Source organism: Siniperca chuatsi, linkage group LG7 (genome assembly GCF_020085105.1).
Source record: "Siniperca chuatsi isolate FFG_IHB_CAS linkage group LG7, ASM2008510v1, whole genome shotgun sequence".
NCBI lineage: Eukaryota > Metazoa > Chordata > Actinopteri > Centrarchiformes > Sinipercidae > Siniperca > Siniperca chuatsi.
Window position 1 is genome coordinate 27,048,750 of NC_058048.1, and position 18,580 is coordinate 27,067,329.

The following is an 18,580-nucleotide window of genomic DNA, read 5'->3' on the forward strand; positions in this document are numbered from 1 at the left end:
ATTACATGTTTAGTTTAGTTTGCTAACATCTGACTAACAGAAGGTTAGTGTAGCTAGCATATATCGTGTGCAGGGAAGACTTGCTAGGAATCGTTTGCTTCTGTCTGGCTCGCCTAATTGACCAATCCTGCTTAAGAGTGAGGTTAGGACCTCCTACCTCATTAACATAAAGGCACAGAAATAAATAAATGTAGGTGTACAAAATTGTAGAAATAAATTCAACACATTTTATTTATTTGTGAACTGTTTAATAACCAACTTTTATTTATTTATTTATGCATTTATTTATTTATTTCCATATTTATCTCAACATTTGTTTATTCATGTATTTATTTAAGTCATTATTTGTCCTTAGAAAAACCAGCAACAAATATTGTATATAACAGGAGTTACTCTGGATAACTAGTATTTCCTGCTTCCCTGCACAGCTGCATTCTGCAAATGACATTCAGGCTAAAGGTTGGCCACCCTACAAGCAGCTGTAAAAGCTACACGTATTTACACAGTCAGTTGCTCTCTCTAAAGACTTAGACCTGTAGTCAATTGCAGAGGACAAAGTTGGATATTTTCTTTCATGGAGCATTATGGAGTTCTCTGTCACGTTGATTTCAGCAGGGCTACTCATTGCTTTGGTGTGGCTGTTTAGCCTGAAGAGTCGTAGACATTTTTGTTTACCTCCAGGACCCTCTGGCCTGCCCATCTTAGGAAACCTTCTACAGTTTGACAAAAGAGCTCCATTCAAAACTCTGCTAAAGGTTAGAAAGATTGGCAACTTTGATCTTCAGTCTGTGATAATGCGTATCTATTTTTTTCCACCTACTTGCCTGTACATAACTATGTTTAGCTTTGTTGTCCGTTTTGGCTTTAGAGTGTTGTATGTGTTGTACCTTCTGAAGCATACATTTGCTCTTGGCAGGGGCGTAGCACAAAATTCTGGACCCTGTACATAGGCATTCTCTATGGGCCCCTCTCCGCATCCATGGCTATTCATTCTAGTATCTATACTCAGTCCCCTTTCTCCCCGCAGTCCTACGCCCCTGGTTCTTGGCACTGTATGCAAGTGCGTTCGTGGTAAAATTATTTTTATGCCTGAATTACTTATTCTTATTCTTATTGTGATTCTGAAAACAGTTTTACCAACCTCACTTGTTATACAGAACATAGATATTCTTTGCTTTAAGTTTACTTTTGTTCATTTATTTTTTTTCATACCAAGCCTCAGTTATAGTGTTTTGTGTTTTTGACTTGTGTATGATTATGTTTTGTTCTCTGCAGTGCACTGGGTGTGTTTACTTTGGTTTGTTCCTCGCATGCCTGTACAACAGTCAAATGCATGTTTATCGCTCTGTTGAACCTCCAGCTCAGTCAAAGTTATGGCCCTGTGATAACGGTGCACCTGGGCCGTCAGCGCGTTGTGGTCCTGGTGGGGTATGATGCTGTGAAGGAGGCACTGGTGGACCAAGCAGATGACTTCACTGGCAGAGGACCTCTTCCTTTACTGCTCAGAGCTACCAGGGGCTATGGTAATATGGGAATTTTGTGATGATAGTGTAACATATCCACATGTTTGAGTACAACATTCTGTGTCCTCAAAACCAGGCTGAAAATCATTGTGTCACTGATCTCTTTTGGCCAAAAGTCTGTGTTCTGTTGAACCTGTAACCGCACCCAACAGTGATGTTATAATCTGCATATATTTGGAAAAATTGTGTGTCCATTTGTTTTTAATTAGTTTTTTATGGTCACAGTTTGAAAGGTTTCTTTTTTGTTTCTTTTTTTAATCACACAAAATTTTCAACTTGCTGTTTTATTGCACCTTAAAAGCTATAAGTCTTAGCAGCAATGAGCTGTCTGTTTCTTTTGTATGTGGAGGCAAGATTTATTATGAGTTTCTTTTAACTAAAATCTTCTTCAAAGGTTTGGGGATCAGTAATGGAGAGCGCTGGAGGCAGTTGCGGCGTTTCACCCTGACAACACTAAGAGACTTTGGGATGGGACGCAAGAGGATGGAAGAGTGGATCCAGGAGGAGAGCAAGCACCTGGTGGCCCGCATAAATAGTACCAAAGGTATGTATGTGTGACAATGACTGTGCTTGCCTTGTGTGTTTGCAATGTCATAACTAAACGTGGACTCTTGTCTTGTTCCAACAAACCAATATTCATGGACTTTAAACTTAGTTAAATAAACATGTGAGATTTTAACTAGACTTTTTTTTTTTACTTGACATTTTCCAGGGGAAAAAAAACAAGCTACAAGGTGTTCTATATTTCATAGTTTGTTAATTTGTGTTTGACAAATCCATTGAGAAATTAGCTCTAATCAACATTTAAGTAAACATTTCAGGCAAGGACAGATATTGAACATGCAGGGACAGATCTCTGAGGGCACAGTACCTGTTCATGCTCTCACTGCCAAAACTCAACTCAACAAGGAAATCTTGCTCGGTCTCAATCACAACTCTCATGTCTTTGCATGCTTGTTTCCCACTTTACAGTCTGTATTTGCCCTCTGTTTGACTACTACTTTGGTAGAAAGCAGTTCCAATTAAGGTTGTTCAGTGAAGTCTGTTAGTGAGTAAATGTAATCATTGATTTTTAAAAGACACACTTAAAGACAAACAAAATGATATTTACCTCCAGATGTGACAAATGAGACAAATCAACACAACTATCTGCATGGTGAATTAACTAGAGGTATATTGTCAGAATATTTTGTAATGTGTGTCGATGGACACTTGATGGACAGGATTAGGAGATAATAGTAGATTTGCAGTGAACGATTTTATTTAAAAGAAATTGGACTGGCTTGTTTCCTCTTGTTCTGACTGGCAAACTGTGAGATTGGATGATGTTTTGAGAGAGACCAAGCTTGTCATTGTTATCCTGGTGAACAGGTGATTTAGTTGAGACTGAGAGTTCTTTCTTTACAGTTGACAAAACAATCTCACCACAAGATCCATTTAGTATCTGTTCTGGAGCTTTCAATCATAGGTCTCTAGACATACATAGGTAGTTTGATACTTTAGTATATATACTCACTTATATACTCAAGCATGTTGGCAGTACAGTATAATGCTGTCTAAATGGAAAGTCTGTGCAACAAATTAAATTAATTAAGGCTGTGTTGTTGTTGTTTTGTTTGCATCCAGCAAATGCAACAATTAACATAATGCTCTTTTGGTTTAGCATCTGCAGTATAATCAAGTTTCCTTGTGGCCTACTGTGTTACAAAAGAGGATTAACTGTCATCTGCTCACTAAAATACTTGTGATTTTGATGTCTCAGATGTTTTTCTTCTTTTAGAATATTGATACCGCAATCGATTATGTTCTTTTTTCCATTAAAATACAATTAGTAAATTGACTTAGCTATCTAACAAAATTTCTCCAACACTGAAAAAGCTTTTAAAACACTGATAAAGGCTCACCTACCTTTCAGATTTAGTGTGATAGATATATTAATACTTAGTGATTTGTTAGGTTGCAGTGTGTTCTTTTCCTAATAATTCTAATAATGGCAGAATTGTTCACACTAAGCCACATATACTTTGTTGCATGCTGAAAATAGAGGAGAAATTGAATTGCTACTGTATTATTGTTTTGGGAATGCTGAGTAGTGAAGATTTATTCCCAGGCAGTTGTGATTTTATTAAAGATTCACAGATTGGGTTACATGGGTCACTAAAAAAAAGAGATTGGCTGACAGTGGCTTCCCTCGTACACTTGGGTTCTGGAAACAGCCCACTACTGAAGAACTGAAGTTCCAGTTAGGAAAAACTTGATTGCTGAACGAGTGGCTTGACAGGGTGTACAGGAAAACAACTTTGTTAGAAATTTGAGTTTATATTTGCAGGAGTGTGTGTGTGTGTGTGTGTGGTTTGTGAAAAAGGTGAGAACTAAAAAGAAAGTAAGGAAAACATAATAAAAATGATTAAACCCAGTCATTACTGCCTGGACTGATTAACTGCTATACATGGCACTGCCACAAGGTGGAACCATGAGACTATAATGGTGCCAGCTACCCACACTAAACTTATCCCACTTAATATATAGCTGAGAGCAACCAGCATAAGAAATAAACCTCTATAATAAGCAAAAAGTATTCAGTGCTATTGATACTGTATTAAACGGGAAATGATGGTGAATACAACATATTGTTATACAGGCCTACTTGCTCGTACCTACCAATATAATTACAGATTAAACATGAACTCAACTTTCAGATGAGACATGATAGAACAAGCTTTAAACAGGTGGAAGCTAACACTGCAGACACTTAATTGCCCTTAATTGGGCCTAATTAGCATGACCAGCAGTAGCAGACAAGTAAAAGAGCAACAATGAGCTTCACAAAGGATCAATATACATATAACTATATTAATATATGGGCGGCACGGCACAGCCAGAAGATTCTGGGTTCGGTTGCAGTTTGCATGCTCTCCCTGTGCCTGCTTGGGTTTCCAGTCCAAAGACATACAGTTCAACCGGGATCAGCTTCAGCACCCCCCGATAAAATGGGTATAGCTAGTTGATATATTAATATAAGACCTAAAGTACATTCAGTTCGATGGATGCACACAACAGTCAAAAACAATGGGGGTAAGGTGCTGGTATTTTTAACAATCAAACTGAAAGTTTACTGAGCACTTTCTTCTTTTTCTCCAGCCACACCTTTCAACCCCACCTACTTCATGAGCTGCACTGTGTCCAATGTGATCTGCTGCTTAGTATTTGGTCAACGCTTCAGCTATGACGATGACAACTTCCTCCATCTTCTGCAGATAATCTCAGACACCCTGAAATTTGGCAGCAGTCCCTGGGGTCAGGTAAGAGGAGGAGGTGCAGAGAAAGTTACATGGCATGGAGGGTGTGTTAGTGGTTAGGAAGACCACAGTTGACTTTGTACTCCAGCCACTCTGCAGGGACCCAAGTAATAAATTATATCATAATTATTCTTAATCAGGGTTATATAATTGAATAGCATGATTCAAACCTTTCCATTAAGGTTTTGATTGAGGGAACCTTACCAATGAGTTAATTTTGTAATTAAGCAATGTCTATAGTTGATTAATGTTTTGTGATTCATGTACAGTAAAATTTAATAGTCAGAAATAACTACTGCAGGTGAAGAACTCTATGATAAAGTTGGCATTATTTCTCATTATTTTCTATATCAGGACACACTGAAATGTATATTTGTCCTTATACAATGGTCACTTACCTACTGTAACTGAGAAAGTGTAACTTGCTAGAACTGAAGGAAACATACAAAAGGATGAAGCTCACGGAAATTTAGAAAACATCTTCACCACTTTGACAGCACATATGTTGCCATTTGGGAATAAATGGTGCAGTTACATAATGCACATGCAAACTGAGAAACACATTCACCAATTTGACAACTCACGATGTGGCATAGAGAAACAAACTGCAAATACAGGAACGCTGCAAGTAATGTACAACACAAAGGTTCAGGTTTCCGGCCTCATTAAAAACTGAACATGGTCAGACGTGCGATTTGCAGAAGTTCAGCAACAGAATGCATCAGACAAGCTGTTCTTACAGTTTATATTTTTGTATTTATTTGCAAATGTACAGTGTATGTTTAAGTGGTGAAGAAGTTTGCTTGATTTGTGTTTTGCCTATTTATTTGTGTTTTCTTAAGACTTTCATCAGTTTTTTGTATTAAATTTAACCCATGCTTAGGTTTATTTCCCACTGCAAAAGTTAACTGGCAAAGTACAAGTATAGTTACAAAGGGTCAGAAACTATTCTTTTCCATCGTGATATATTTTCAGTTAGTCCTTTAGGGAATGATTTGCGGTTTGTATGCAGGGAGGGTCAGTGTATTTGTATCTGAAGAGCACCTCAAATACCAAAGGTTGGCAGGCACTTTGTACTCAGCTGACAACTGGTTGTGGGACACATTATTCACGAGTCCTTTCCACTCCCCATCACAGATGTACAATATCTTCCCTCGGTTGATGGAATGGCTGCCAGGTCAACAGCACAAAATGTTTGCCAGAATTGAAGAGCTGAGAGAGTTTATTATGAGAAAGATCCTGGAACACCAGGACACGCTGGAACCCAGCTCACCCAGAGATTACATCGACTGCTTCCTCACTAGACTCAGTCAGGTATGACAGAACTCATTAACCATGTTTACTCATTACACTTATGTATTCACCGATGCAAATGCACATACTCCCTACAATAACAGATAGTTCTGCAAATACTGAGCACTTTAGACCACTTGTTGCACAGATGATCTCCCTGGACTGCATTTCAACCTCTTGACTTTTGATATTGCAGGTTGTGTTGTCATATCAGTAAAATGGTTCTTATTTTGTTTCTTTAGGAAAAGCATATTCCCACAACTGAGTTCCACTATGACAACTTGGTGTCAACAGTGCTGAATCTGTACCTGGCAGGAACTGAAACCACCAGCTCAACTATCAGATTTGCACTAAGTGTACTGATCAAATACCCCAAAATACAGGGTAGGTCACAGAAACCAGACAAAATCTGTACACAGACAGATTCAGATTCAACAAGTCGAATGACTTTTACTTTAAATACATTTTTTACCTACTTTCTTTTAAACACATCACCATTGCCACACCATCATTGTAAATTCACAGATACATTTTTTGATAGACTCAGGACACTATAGCTCTTGACCTTGCACCTCGTCATTGGTTGCATGTAATGCTGATAAAACTGAGCATTTTGAACTTCTCTACTCTTCTGCACTGTACTTCACTCTAGAGTAAGCATGTCTAAAAAAACAGCAAATCCTCAGAATTGAGAAGCTGGAACCAGTAAATGTTTGGCATTTTGCTATATAAATGATTAATCCAAATTGTTTTATTAACTAAATAATTAATCGACAAATAGTTTTAGCACTAGTTAAATAGCTATGTTTTCCTCATTCTGAAGAGACTATGCAGCAGGAGATTGGCAGTGTGATTGGCCAGGAGCGCTGTCCTTATATGGAGGACAGGAAGTCCCTCCCCTTTACAGATGCAGTCCTCCATGAAATTCAGCGTCTTATGGATATTGTCCCTATGAGCATCCCTCACTACGCACTCCATGATATCTCTTTCCGGGGTTACACAATTCCCAAGGTATTCTGGTTTCATCACACAGTACAGTTTTATTTCTGTTTCCAGATAATACAAAATGTGATACAATTTCTTGTCTCAACAGGCTACTGTAATTGTTCCCTTGTTGCACTCTGTGCTGAAAGAGGAAAAACAGTGGGCAACCCCTTGGTCCTTCAACCCCCAGCACTTCCTGGACCAGAATGGCAACTTTAAGAAAAATCCTGCATTCCTGCCTTTCTCTGCAGGTAAATTATTAGTTTTTAGTTAGTAAATTAACTTCAACTATGTTTCACTCACTCAAAAAATGTGGCTGAACATTGTACCTACTTGCTAAACAGATTTTAGTGTTGTCATGCTCTTTTCTGAGCTATGATGTGTTTATGAGGCCAATTATAAGCCCAGTCCATGCAAATATTTTTTATTTATCTCAAGTATATATTCTCATTGGTTTGTTTGTGGTTATCTCTCAGGAAAGAGATCTTGTGTCGGAGAGTCCCTTGCTCGCATGGAGATTTTCCTCTTCCTGGTGTCACTTTTGCAGCATTTCACCTTTTCTTGCCCTGGAGGACCTGACAGTGTAGATCTCAGCCCTGAGTACAGCGGCTTCGCCAATGTGCCTCGCATGTACAAGATCATTGCAACTCCCCGGTGTTAATGCCATTTTACTGCATAGTCCTGTGTTTTCAACCTTTCTTTTGGCCTTCAACCTCTGAAAAGTGGATCATTTGATTCCAAAGGACCTAATTTCAAGTGTAGATCAAAGTGACTTAACATTTTTTTCTCCTGTGCCTATAACTCTGAGGTTTGCCATGACATCACCAAAAAAGTCTCCTCTGACCATGTCTTCTCAGAGCACACAGGGGCACATGTTGGCACATAACCTCACAATGTAGAAAGTGAGAGGCCATTGATGGTGCTGCTGTCCTGTTAAAACATTTCCAATTAAACTTTTAGTGGTGAAGATAATGTCCACTGATTATTTAAGTATTTCCATGTACCCAACTGACTTTATAAAATATTGTTTTCACACAAATGCTCAGACCAGTGGTCTTTAGATTGAATTCCAACAGTACAATATTTGCATTTGAACGGTTTAAGTGGTGCCAAAGGAAAAACAAAAAGGATTTTTAAAATATTTTTGTAATTTCCTGGACTCCTGCTAAGACAATAAAATATTTTTTCCCTCTAAACTATATGTACCTGCTCATCATTGCTTTAAATAGTGTTTTCCCAGTATTCCCATTAAAGTACCTTAACAAGATCTACACTATGACATTATGTTTATACATGTGTCAGCTTGTTCAGTGCGTTATTGTAGCTATAGTATATTACACCTACTGTCTACTGAGTGAAATATTCACATCCAATATCCAATTTTTGTGGTTGAATTGATATATCAAATGGAAAATTGTGTCAACCAAGGGTTAAAGGTTTTACCAAATGTTAAAAAAGGTTTATCAAAAATTTTATTTGTCACAATGGTATTTCTCTTTTTTGGACTTTAGAGTTTGGTTACGCCCCCAGAACACACAGTGTACACAAAGTTTATTTTCAATACTGGTAATAATCTAAAATGATCCCAAAGAGCAGATTAAGCCCTCAATTGTCTAATTTGTGTATAATATATATAAACCACCTGTCAATACATAGATACCTAAATATTGGAAGTTTGGCTTATGGTGTAGTTGTTTTGGAATAGCACACTTCAAACAGGAACAAGGTATAGTAGTATCATTCTGTAGTTATGTGTTTCCCATCTTGTAAAAGGTTATGTCATATTATCAGGTGCATGTTGTTGACATATCTTGAGATCTTCATAACAGTGTTTTATTACTGTAATTGGAATTTGTAGTGGTTTGAAGTGTTGTTTTGGTTCATTTTTGTTGAATGTTTTGTTTACTCACTTGGTCGTATATATTAATAATATATTAATACTGAATTTTTGTCCAAATTCCATCAATCATCTTGTGACAACTGTTGGGTCCTTACCCCAGATTAAGACCCACTAGTTTACAGCCCTTAGCACAGTGATGTATAGCATGGAGTTACATGTGTAATTTGATTAGTTCAAGGTCAGCTGATCGGTCAAGCTGTGCGTCAGGCTGTCGGCGTGTTGATGCATGTCCCAGTGTATCACTGTCTTGTGTCTGAGCAACAGAGTGAATGTCCATGTCAGACTTTGGGGATCATTGTCAAAGACTGAGGCTGCAATATGTTAAGAACCCATTAAATTACTGTCATGGCAGGCTTTATTAAACCTTAATAAGACTGTGTAAGGAAGTTATACAGCAAGTATACAGCATTATATATGGTACTGTATTACATGTAGTACATATTTTGTAGCCAGTATGAACCTGCATGGGGATCAGTTGTTGTCATTGACTGCAACAAAAAACAGGAAAACTATAGTGTTTTTGTCCAAGTGAGGATGGCACACTGCTTAATATAATTTTATAGAGATGTGATAATACAGTACCCATTGCATCTGGTGCAAGGTGTCTTCAACTCTGACACATACTGTATTATTTGGTAATAGTACTGCAAGTGTGTCGCCTAACCTGCAACTGTAAATGCCCCAACTATTGTTTGTTGTGTAAAGAATATTAAGTGATGATGTCAACAAACATGACATATGAAAGTAATGATAAAAATAAAATACACTTTCTCACTGTCACGCCAAAAATATTTGCTTCAAACACGTCTTCAAATTGGACTGTATTCAAATGATTGCACAAAGCATAGCACAAGTCCATCTTTCTCAGTTCAGCCACAAACTTGTAGATCAATTTGTTAGTTTATTAAATGTTGGGCAGGTGATATTTATGCTTCACCTGTTTCTTGACATCTGGTGCTGGTGAGATGTTGCTGTTTGGTAACTGAGGCAGGTACTGAGCCTAGAGAGAGAGAAAAGGGAAGGAGAGTGAGAAAAAAGGTGTAAACCATCTGACCTATCTTCGGTGCATTTCTCTAACATATTTTTTAAAACTGAGATGATGCTTTATCATGGTGACTAGCAGTGAAAATAGTAAGAGCAACCATCATTTAAAATGATTATCTACTTAAAAGGTAGGTAGTTTGTTCTTCTTCTTCTTCTTCTTCTTCGAGAGAGATCAGTGTGCATTCATGCCAAGTTAAAATGCAATGGTAAAGAAGCAGCTTGTTGGAGGTAGCTCTTGTAAATGTAAGCTGTGTATCATATTTTCAGTGTTGGGAACACATATGGATGCAGAAACCAAGCCATAGCAGCATTTTCAAGCCTACAGAGGTTAATCTTTTATACTAAAAAGATTTTGGGTGGAGAGTCTGTCTTAGTGAAATGTCCATGAGCAAGACCTGAACCTCTCCCACCTCTTCGTCTGTCTCTGGCTCTCTGCTATAGCCCCAGTGAAGAAGCAAGTACCTGTAGTGGTACAGTGACCAACTCTTGACATGCGTGGCTGTAGCAAGGTGCACAGTGTGTAAGTTTGGGGTTATGGGACGATTTCTTACACCATTAAGCAATCGTATGTTATACTTACCCCTGCCTGTCTGCGTCGGGAGCCTTTGTCATGTCGTCTTCCTGGGCGCTCACCCTCACGGCCCCAGTTGGCTCCTCCTTCCTCCTGGAAGTAAGGCAGCTCCAGCAGCTCTTCACAGGACAGCCGGAGAGAGGGGTCCATCACCAGGCATGACTGCTCACACAAAGATTCACAGAGTTAGCATGGAGAGTTGGCATTTTAAAATATTTGGCATTTCAGAACACTGACTTTGCCTTGTATATATTTTATACTGGCTGGACCCTGAGTACTGAGTCATCATTTTATTTGTATTTGTCTGTTACACACTGGAGCCGGACCAATACTGGGTTGTTGAGGCAGATACGATATCCAGTTTTTAATTGTTTAGTCAGATAATGATATACTGCCCAATACTCATTTATCAACCTAAAAACTTTAGTTAGATATTGAAAAAAAAGGATCCCTTAAATTTGGTTATTAAAGAACTGTGACCAAGATATTTACTGTAAGGAATATTTTACAGTTGAAAAATAAACTTGTTAATGTTGTCTGGCGGACAAACTACAGTATGTAACGGCAACACTGTTTATAAACTACCTCAAATATATAGTAGCTTTAGCTTTTCTGTACTGCAATTTCTTGTTACTTATCAGCCAACACATACACTACCCTCATACTAATTACATACAACCTAATTTTCCTGTATATCAGTGAGGCTCTATTACACAATCCATTACATACCTTCATAACCTGGAGGGCATGAAGAGACACTCCATGGAAGCGCTTTTCCAAGGGCTCCTAAGAGCAAAAATAAATGGGGAAAATAATATCAAACACACTTCTTCACCTCTACATTAAGAACATGCATTCTCAACGGTAACAGGATCCGTACCGTCGTGTCAGGTTCAGGAATACTGACTCCACTGAAGAAAACGTTAGAGCGGAAGACCTGCTGGTGGCGAGGGATCAGGTCACCTGAGGTCAGAAATGAGATGATTTTAATCAGCGTGTGTATTGGTGGAAATTTTCCTTAAGAAACCTTTAAAAATGTTGAACTATCTAAAACATCCGTAGTACATGTCAGATTTTGGTGTTATCTCCTTAAAATAAAAGAGCAAGGCCTACGTTTTGCTTTGCTTCTTTATGTTTCTTAAGGATGCTTTCACACCTACCCTGTTCAGTTCAGTTGAAAGCTGTCAAGTGGCCAAACAACCGGACTAAGACCACTTGAAAAGGTAGATCTGCTTTCAAGCTAACTGGTTTGTTTGTTTGTGGTGTGAAAGCAAAGCATGAATTTAAAAACTGCTATTAAATCCATCTGCTGATCGTGGAAACTGTCAATGAAACAATGTCATATGCGATCTGTACAAGTGATCTTCATAATTATGCAAGTGAGTTTGTGCAAGTGCATCCATAGGTAGATTATTTCTTTTTAGCACCCATTGATGTGGCCCCTTATCAGTGTACCTAGAGTTTTTCGGATGAGGTATAGCTGGTCAACGTCAGACTTCCCGGGCCAGAGTGGATTGCCATGGAGCAACTCAGCGAAGACACAGCCCAGAGCCCACACATCCACAGGAGGTCCGTACTGAGTATCCCCAACCAGCAGCTCAGGGGCCCGGTACCAGCGGGTCGCTACGTAGTCTGTGTAGTCATCCTCTGGTCCTGCTACCGACACACAGAGATGGAGATAACTTTTTACGGACACACATGCACTTAGATACTGAATAATGAACACTAAATAACACGTACATTGTAGAGGAAGGGATTACAAGGCGTGCTGAATGACTACATGACTACATGTTAATGTATGGTAACATAACACCGAAACCTAAGGCAGGAAGGGTAAACAGAGACACACTACACAGAGATGCACTAACTGGCTGAATGATCCTCCTATGCAATGCATTCATTGAAACACTGAAAGTGAGAGGCCATCAGGAGGAGCTGAAATAGGTTCCGTGTTGAATAAGTCATTAGAGGTGCATTAACACTAAATGCACATAAATGAACTGGCTCTCTGGATGACCTACTCAGAATGCGGGCGAAGCCAAAGTCACAGAGCTTGATGACTCCGGTTTTGGTGAGGAGGATGTTCTCTGGCTTTACATCACGGTGGATGCACTGCAACATAAATGCTCAGGATCAGGGATTTGATACACAGTTTCTTAGTGACAGAGAAAGAGGCTTATATTAAGGCTGACAGGTTAGGAATGAACGTGGAGGAACAATAGCAAGAGATCAGAAACCTTTACGCATTTAAATATTGAAACTGAATACTACATTGCAGTCACTGAGACTTGAATGATTCCTGTTGGGGGAATTTAAACCTAAACAAAGTCAGAGTTTGCTCATTGTGGTTTGGAATTAAGCTCAATTTTAGTTAGACAAGTTAGAGTAGTTGTTCACAAGTGGTGCACATTTCTAATTCAACACAGTCCTGCTCATAATCCAAACCACTCTCTACAGGTGCCTTGCGGACAGCTTCAGTCAATTCTCAAAAAGTTTTCCAGGCAAATATTTTGTACTGAAAACTAAGCTAGCCAAATATGAGCTGGTTTTGCAAGGTTCTGAGAATTGGTAAACTATTGTCACAGGAAAACATATTTCAAGCAATGCTGTGAGCAGCCACAGATATAATAATAATAACTTGCTTATGCAATGCAATGACAGTTAAAAAGCACTCACATAGCAGAGTATTAGAGCAAAAAAAAGAAATATATATATATATAATGTTTGGTAAAAATAAACAGTCGACAGTAAAACAGTGAAAAAATAAAACATAGTATATGTTCAGATTTTTTCAAGGCTATCCTAAAACAACAATCAGGTGCCATATGTACGTTGAGAGAGTTATTTGTTGCTGTAGTCATTTGTCCTTTCCAACTATTACTTGTAAAATATGGACAAAATGCACAGTCTTCATTCTGTAACAAAATGCCTTCTAAAATCAGCTGGAGCTTATATGAGGATGAGGATTTTGTCCCCCATCTTTCATAGTGTAGTCACACTAGGAATGGATCGTTGCATGGCCAGTATGGAGAGGAGGATATTATTACAGAGACCAGTAACTTCAATGTACTGCACATATGGCATGAAAGTATTGTTCTAAGGCAGTCTAAAACACTTCAAACTTTAAGACAAAAAAAAAAGAAGGGAAAAAAAACACTGAGAGAAAATCAAAGAATAAATACAGAAAAATCACAGAAAAAGCATTCAATTAAGTACCAGCTTAAAAATATACTGACATTGTGCTTGTGGCAAAAGTTAACAGCCTGCAGAGTCTGCCACACTATACTTTTCAGCTGAGTCTCAGGTACCCTGCAGAGGACAAGAGACAAATATTGATTGTTGTAAGAGGAACAAAACAAAACCTATTTACTAGTCATGTTTTCCTTATCTATTATTCCAGCGATTTCAAAAAAGAAGAGGTGCTTTACACAGCCCTCTTGTCACCCGGGTAACCTTAGGCCTGCCTCTAACAGCAACAGCGCCTTTGTTTTCAGGAGCAGCTAGAGTTTCTGCTGCACAGCCTTGTGGGAAAAGAAAAAATGGTCTGCTAGCCATTGTTGCCTACGCTTGCTGTGTGACTTAACATGACAAAAACTACACTAAAATCTTATCTTGTGAGTGATAGATTGCATGAGGAGTGCTTCAAGCATGAAGCACAAAGAAGAACCCTTTTCCCTAAATACTTAAGTAATAATTTGCTTTAGACTTGGCTATTCCTCCCTTACTCTGTTGCCAACTTCTACATCTTTGAAATCTCTTGGCAACAGTCTTGACTCCCTCTTTGTAATTCACCCTGTTCCTTTCTGCTGCCCTTCTCTCTTAAACAGTACTCATATACAACAAATACATGTACACACAATGAGTTATGGTAAACTGTATGCTAAACAGATAAGTCCTTAAAAGGAGAGGCCTACTTTTGCAAGAAGTATTCAGATCATTTACTTAAGTATGCGTAACAATACCACAATGTAAAAATAATCAATTACAACTAAAGTCTTGCATTCAAATTGTACTTAAGTAAAAGTTAGGCAGTATCATTAGCAGAACATATCAAAAGTAAAAAGTAAAAAGTATGCAACAGAAAGGCCCTTGTTGGTGGTACATTAATTTGCTACATACATATATATATATATATATATATATATACTATGTATATTAAATTATTTGATGATAATCACTGATGTAAGCACATGTAAGCAGCATTTTAATGCTGTAGCTGGTTGAGAGGGAGCTAATTTTAACTCATTTAAATCTTTAATAATCCATCATATTTTATAAACTGGACATATGTTTTGTATGTAAATTGTCAAATATTTTTTTCTGTCTGAGATGTAGTGCAGTAGATGTATAAACTTGCATAAAAGGGAAGTACTCAAGTAAAGTACAAGTGCCTCAAAATTGTACTTAAGTACAGAGTAAATGTACTTAGTTAGATTCCACCACTTTTGTCTAGAATTCTTAGAGCTGCCAACAAAATAGATAAGAGATACACTTCTGAAGATGGAAAATGAATGATTATCTTCAACTTGTGGCCCTTCGGTATCCACCATAAATCACTGCTGAACAACTCACAGCGAGTGAGCGGGTATGTTCAAATCTTACTCAACAACACTTCAACAGATGGCATGGCGGTCTCTTTAAACCACTGCGTTGCCCCTGACCTACCCTCGAGGGTGTTTGTCCAGCTCATTGAGGACCGTCTGCTCACAGAACTCAAACACCAAGTGGAGCCGTCTTTTCCTCCTGAAGACCTCCAGCAGGTTGACCAGATTCACATGTTTCAGCTGCTGCAGGGCCAACGGAGAACATGGACACTGTATCAGCACTTAACAGCCCAAAATGTTGGACAAAATGTTTAATTCACTCTTTAATCAATCCCAGGCTACAGAGGATTTAAGGTCTACCCCAACTCTGACCGACTTGAAACCCTGTTATTTTCTCCTGCCTCCTAATGTTGTGTTTACGGCATTTAATTTGCTTGTATGACAATATAAATATATATATGACACATTCCTAACAAAGTGACAAAAGATCATATAACTTAATGAGTCCATGTGTAGCTGTGTGCGTGCACGTGTCCACCTGTGGTGTTAGATGTGAGCAAACTTGATACTATTGGGTGACACTAATCTCTTCTCACCTTCAGCATACGTATTTCTCGCAATGCAATCTTCTTAATGACCGGGTCATCTTCAGATTCCACAAACTTCTTGATGGCAACTATCTGGCCAGTATCTCTGTGTCTGCATTTGAACACCACACCATAGGAGCCCTCACCAATTTTGGCCAGCTTTTCATATTTCTCCATTAGTACCTGTCACCTGTCAAAAGGCAAATGTTTTCACAAACTCACCACCAAACTGAGGGATTCTTATTATTTTTTGAAACACCTGAGAGAGAATTCCACAGTCCAGATGTGTGTTGTTTGTGGACAAAAGCAACTCATGCAGATCTAGGTAACTACAGTTTTTAGTGTCACAACCAGCATGATCTCAGCACTCACCTGTCCAGAATCTGAAAGGGTCTTCATCGACAAGTCAGTAGCGAGTCTGCAGATGATTTAAGTCCATTAAAAGTCCGCAAAGCTACGTGTAGGCTACCTATGTGTGCGCAGCCACTTCTCTCAGCCTCCTTGGGCTTAAATTCACAAAATCAGTAGCCTACGGCATATTGTTTGAGTAAGGGTTTCAGAGGTCTCTTTCCCTAACTCTGCTACTAGTTACTATTACTCATTCCCTCCGCTGTCTCCTCGTCCTGTGCGTCGTCACTACCTTGGTAACCCTCTCTGGTTATTTTTTCCCTTAGGCACAGTCCGCTGATTCAGTGTAAGTCTTCATTTTGAATCCACCATATTGAAACGATGCCACGTATATTCATAAAGACAGAAATAATGGGCCGCTAATTACGACGTTTAACTTACCCCTTTGACGATAAGAGCAACAATAATACTGCACACGTACAGGATACCAATTCACAAAGCTGGCTACGTAAGTTAAAACACGCATGGGAATACACGTGCGTTGTAACCAAGGAGACAGTTGGCCAACAGGTGGGGAGGACGCACGTTAAGGCGAAGCAGCCTAGATTGAAATGAATTAGCTAGTTACTAATTCTGTAATAACTTACTACCACTACTTTTGTTTATTGTACATTTTAAATATAATATAGTAGCCTATGCTAGAACAATTGCAAAATCTCATAAAAGTTTAGGAGAATAGAAACATTCCCAATAACCTTAATGTAATTCTATTGGCAATGTACTTACTTTGAAGATTAAGATTTTACATCCAAAACATATGATATCATATCAAGTTAATATGATCTATTTTAATAAAACAGCAAAAAAGAGTAGTTAAAAGGAGCTCAACCATCTTGCTACAACAAAAATGCTTCTCACACGTTCATGCATAATAATCTAATTATATATGATAGGAATATAACATTAACAAGTGGTATCTTTACTTTTGATACTTTTAGGATAGGATTTGTAAGCTGGTAATTTAGTATTTTTACATTGTTGTATTGCTACTTTTACTTGAGTAAAATAGCTCAGTGCTTCTTCAACCACTACTTATAATGTACTGAAATAGGAATAAGCCTCATACTAAGGTTAAGGTTACTTTATTGTCTCCCATAGGATAAAACTGTCTTGGATTAAGGGAGTCGCTGCAGCAAAACCAAACATCACAATAAAAACACATTAAATAAGAACACATGTACAGACATTGGCGTAAGATAAAACAACCAAGCAAATCAGTCACAAAGCCATTCCCTCTGTTAATACTATTGTGCACTTTACATGCTGGCCCATACACCAGTACAGGCAATTACTATATGAGCTGTTACCCAAATACAGTTCCAGAGCAAGCATCATTCCACTGCCCAATAGTTTCATCAGTCACAAAGACTGCTGGAAGAAGCTACAGCATCATGTCACTCTGCCACAGATATGAAACGTAGCACCAGCTCTGATGTGGTAACATCATTTTTAGACTATCTGTTCTCTCTGCTGACTGCGAATATCTTTCCCCCCACCGTCCTCCCTCGGCCGGTTTGGCTAAGAGACTTTGGGGTTTGCCACAGCTCTATGGGATCCTCTGCAGAATCACACAGAGAATCATTTAGGACTTCACAGTGGATGATGGGAAAGCAGACCATGTTGCACTCTTGTGCTCAGAGACACACAGACCCTTTGAGGTGCTGGCATTGAGGCCTTGTGGTGAAGGGTATGAAATACCTCATGGCAGACGGGTAAGGTGTGTTACTTGTACGGGGTCAGTAAGGCACAGAGGCTGTTGTGTTCAGAGGCCCATGCAGTATATATGTTAAAAGACCAATGGAGAGCAGACAAAATAGGTCAGAGCATTTACTTGGGATTTTGAATCAGGCTTTGTATGCATGACAAGAACACTTGTGTTGCTAGAGCAATATTTAGCACAATGTCTGTTCAGTGGCTTCCTCTGTTAATACAGCGCTCTTATTTGTCTGATAGTGCTCAGGCGCCCTTAATTTTATCACAGAATACATGTCTGGTTAAAAGAGTGAAAGAGGAAATGCTCATTATCTTCAATTCATAAAATGCGTAACTGTTATGTTAATCAAAGCAAAACCACTGGGTGGTGGGTGGTTATCTCTCAGACAAAATGATACAGGAAGAAAATCTGTAATTATGTCTGTTGTGACCCTTCTCTACCTCATTCCGTACACACTACTGTTATAATAATGGTTGTGTACAATTATTTTATGTGAAAAGAGTATAAGTGTGGACTAAATTTTGATTGACAACAGAGATGTCAACCCCAGACTCGTTGCTGTGTTCTCACCAAGAGGAAAATCATCAGAACTCGTGTAATTGATGTACCATCTTTGACCACCAGGTGACAGTGCACATCCATCAAAGCTCCTACAGACCAACACAACAGGACACGTTACAGTAACAGTCGATGACATTTGATAGCCACATTCA

The 18,580-nt window shown here is 38.6% G+C and overlaps 2 protein-coding genes across 6 annotated transcripts in view; one reads left to right on the forward strand and one right to left on the reverse strand.

The window, feature by feature from the left end:
* Positions 1-435: 435 nt before the first annotated feature.
* On the forward strand, positions 436-8,295 carry LOC122879496 (cytochrome P450 2F3-like). The gene is made up of 9 exons (XM_044203653.1): positions 436-755; positions 1,361-1,523; positions 1,918-2,067; positions 4,665-4,825; positions 5,960-6,136; positions 6,358-6,499; positions 6,939-7,126; positions 7,209-7,350; positions 7,576-8,295. The coding sequence occupies exons 1-9, from the start codon at positions 585-587 to the stop codon at positions 7,758-7,760; spliced, it is 1,479 nt and encodes a 492-aa protein (XP_044059588.1). The 5' UTR covers positions 436-584; the 3' UTR covers positions 7,761-8,295.
* Positions 8,296-9,320: 1,025 nt separating this feature from the next.
* Positions 9,321-18,580, reverse strand: part of LOC122879503 (cyclin-dependent kinase-like 1) — a 34,684-nt gene continuing 25,424 nt past the window's right edge. Inside the window, exons 1-11 of one of the 5 annotated variants that reach the window (XM_044203671.1) lie at positions 16,535-16,618; positions 16,118-16,163; positions 15,755-15,935; positions 15,280-15,401; positions 13,851-13,923; positions 12,636-12,726; positions 12,070-12,270; positions 11,495-11,577; positions 11,344-11,400; positions 10,624-10,776; positions 9,321-9,999 (exon numbers count right to left, since the gene is read on the reverse strand). In XM_044203671.1, the coding sequence (XP_044059606.1) occupies positions 9,904-9,999; positions 10,624-10,776; positions 11,344-11,400; positions 11,495-11,577; positions 12,070-12,270; positions 12,636-12,726; positions 13,851-13,923; positions 15,280-15,401; positions 15,755-15,922 (1,044 nt within the window). In that variant the 5' untranslated portion in view covers positions 15,923-15,935; positions 16,118-16,163; positions 16,535-16,618 and the 3' untranslated portion in view covers positions 9,321-9,903. The other 4 variants (XM_044203672.1, XM_044203673.1, XM_044203669.1 and 1 more) reach the window with 4 other exon arrangements.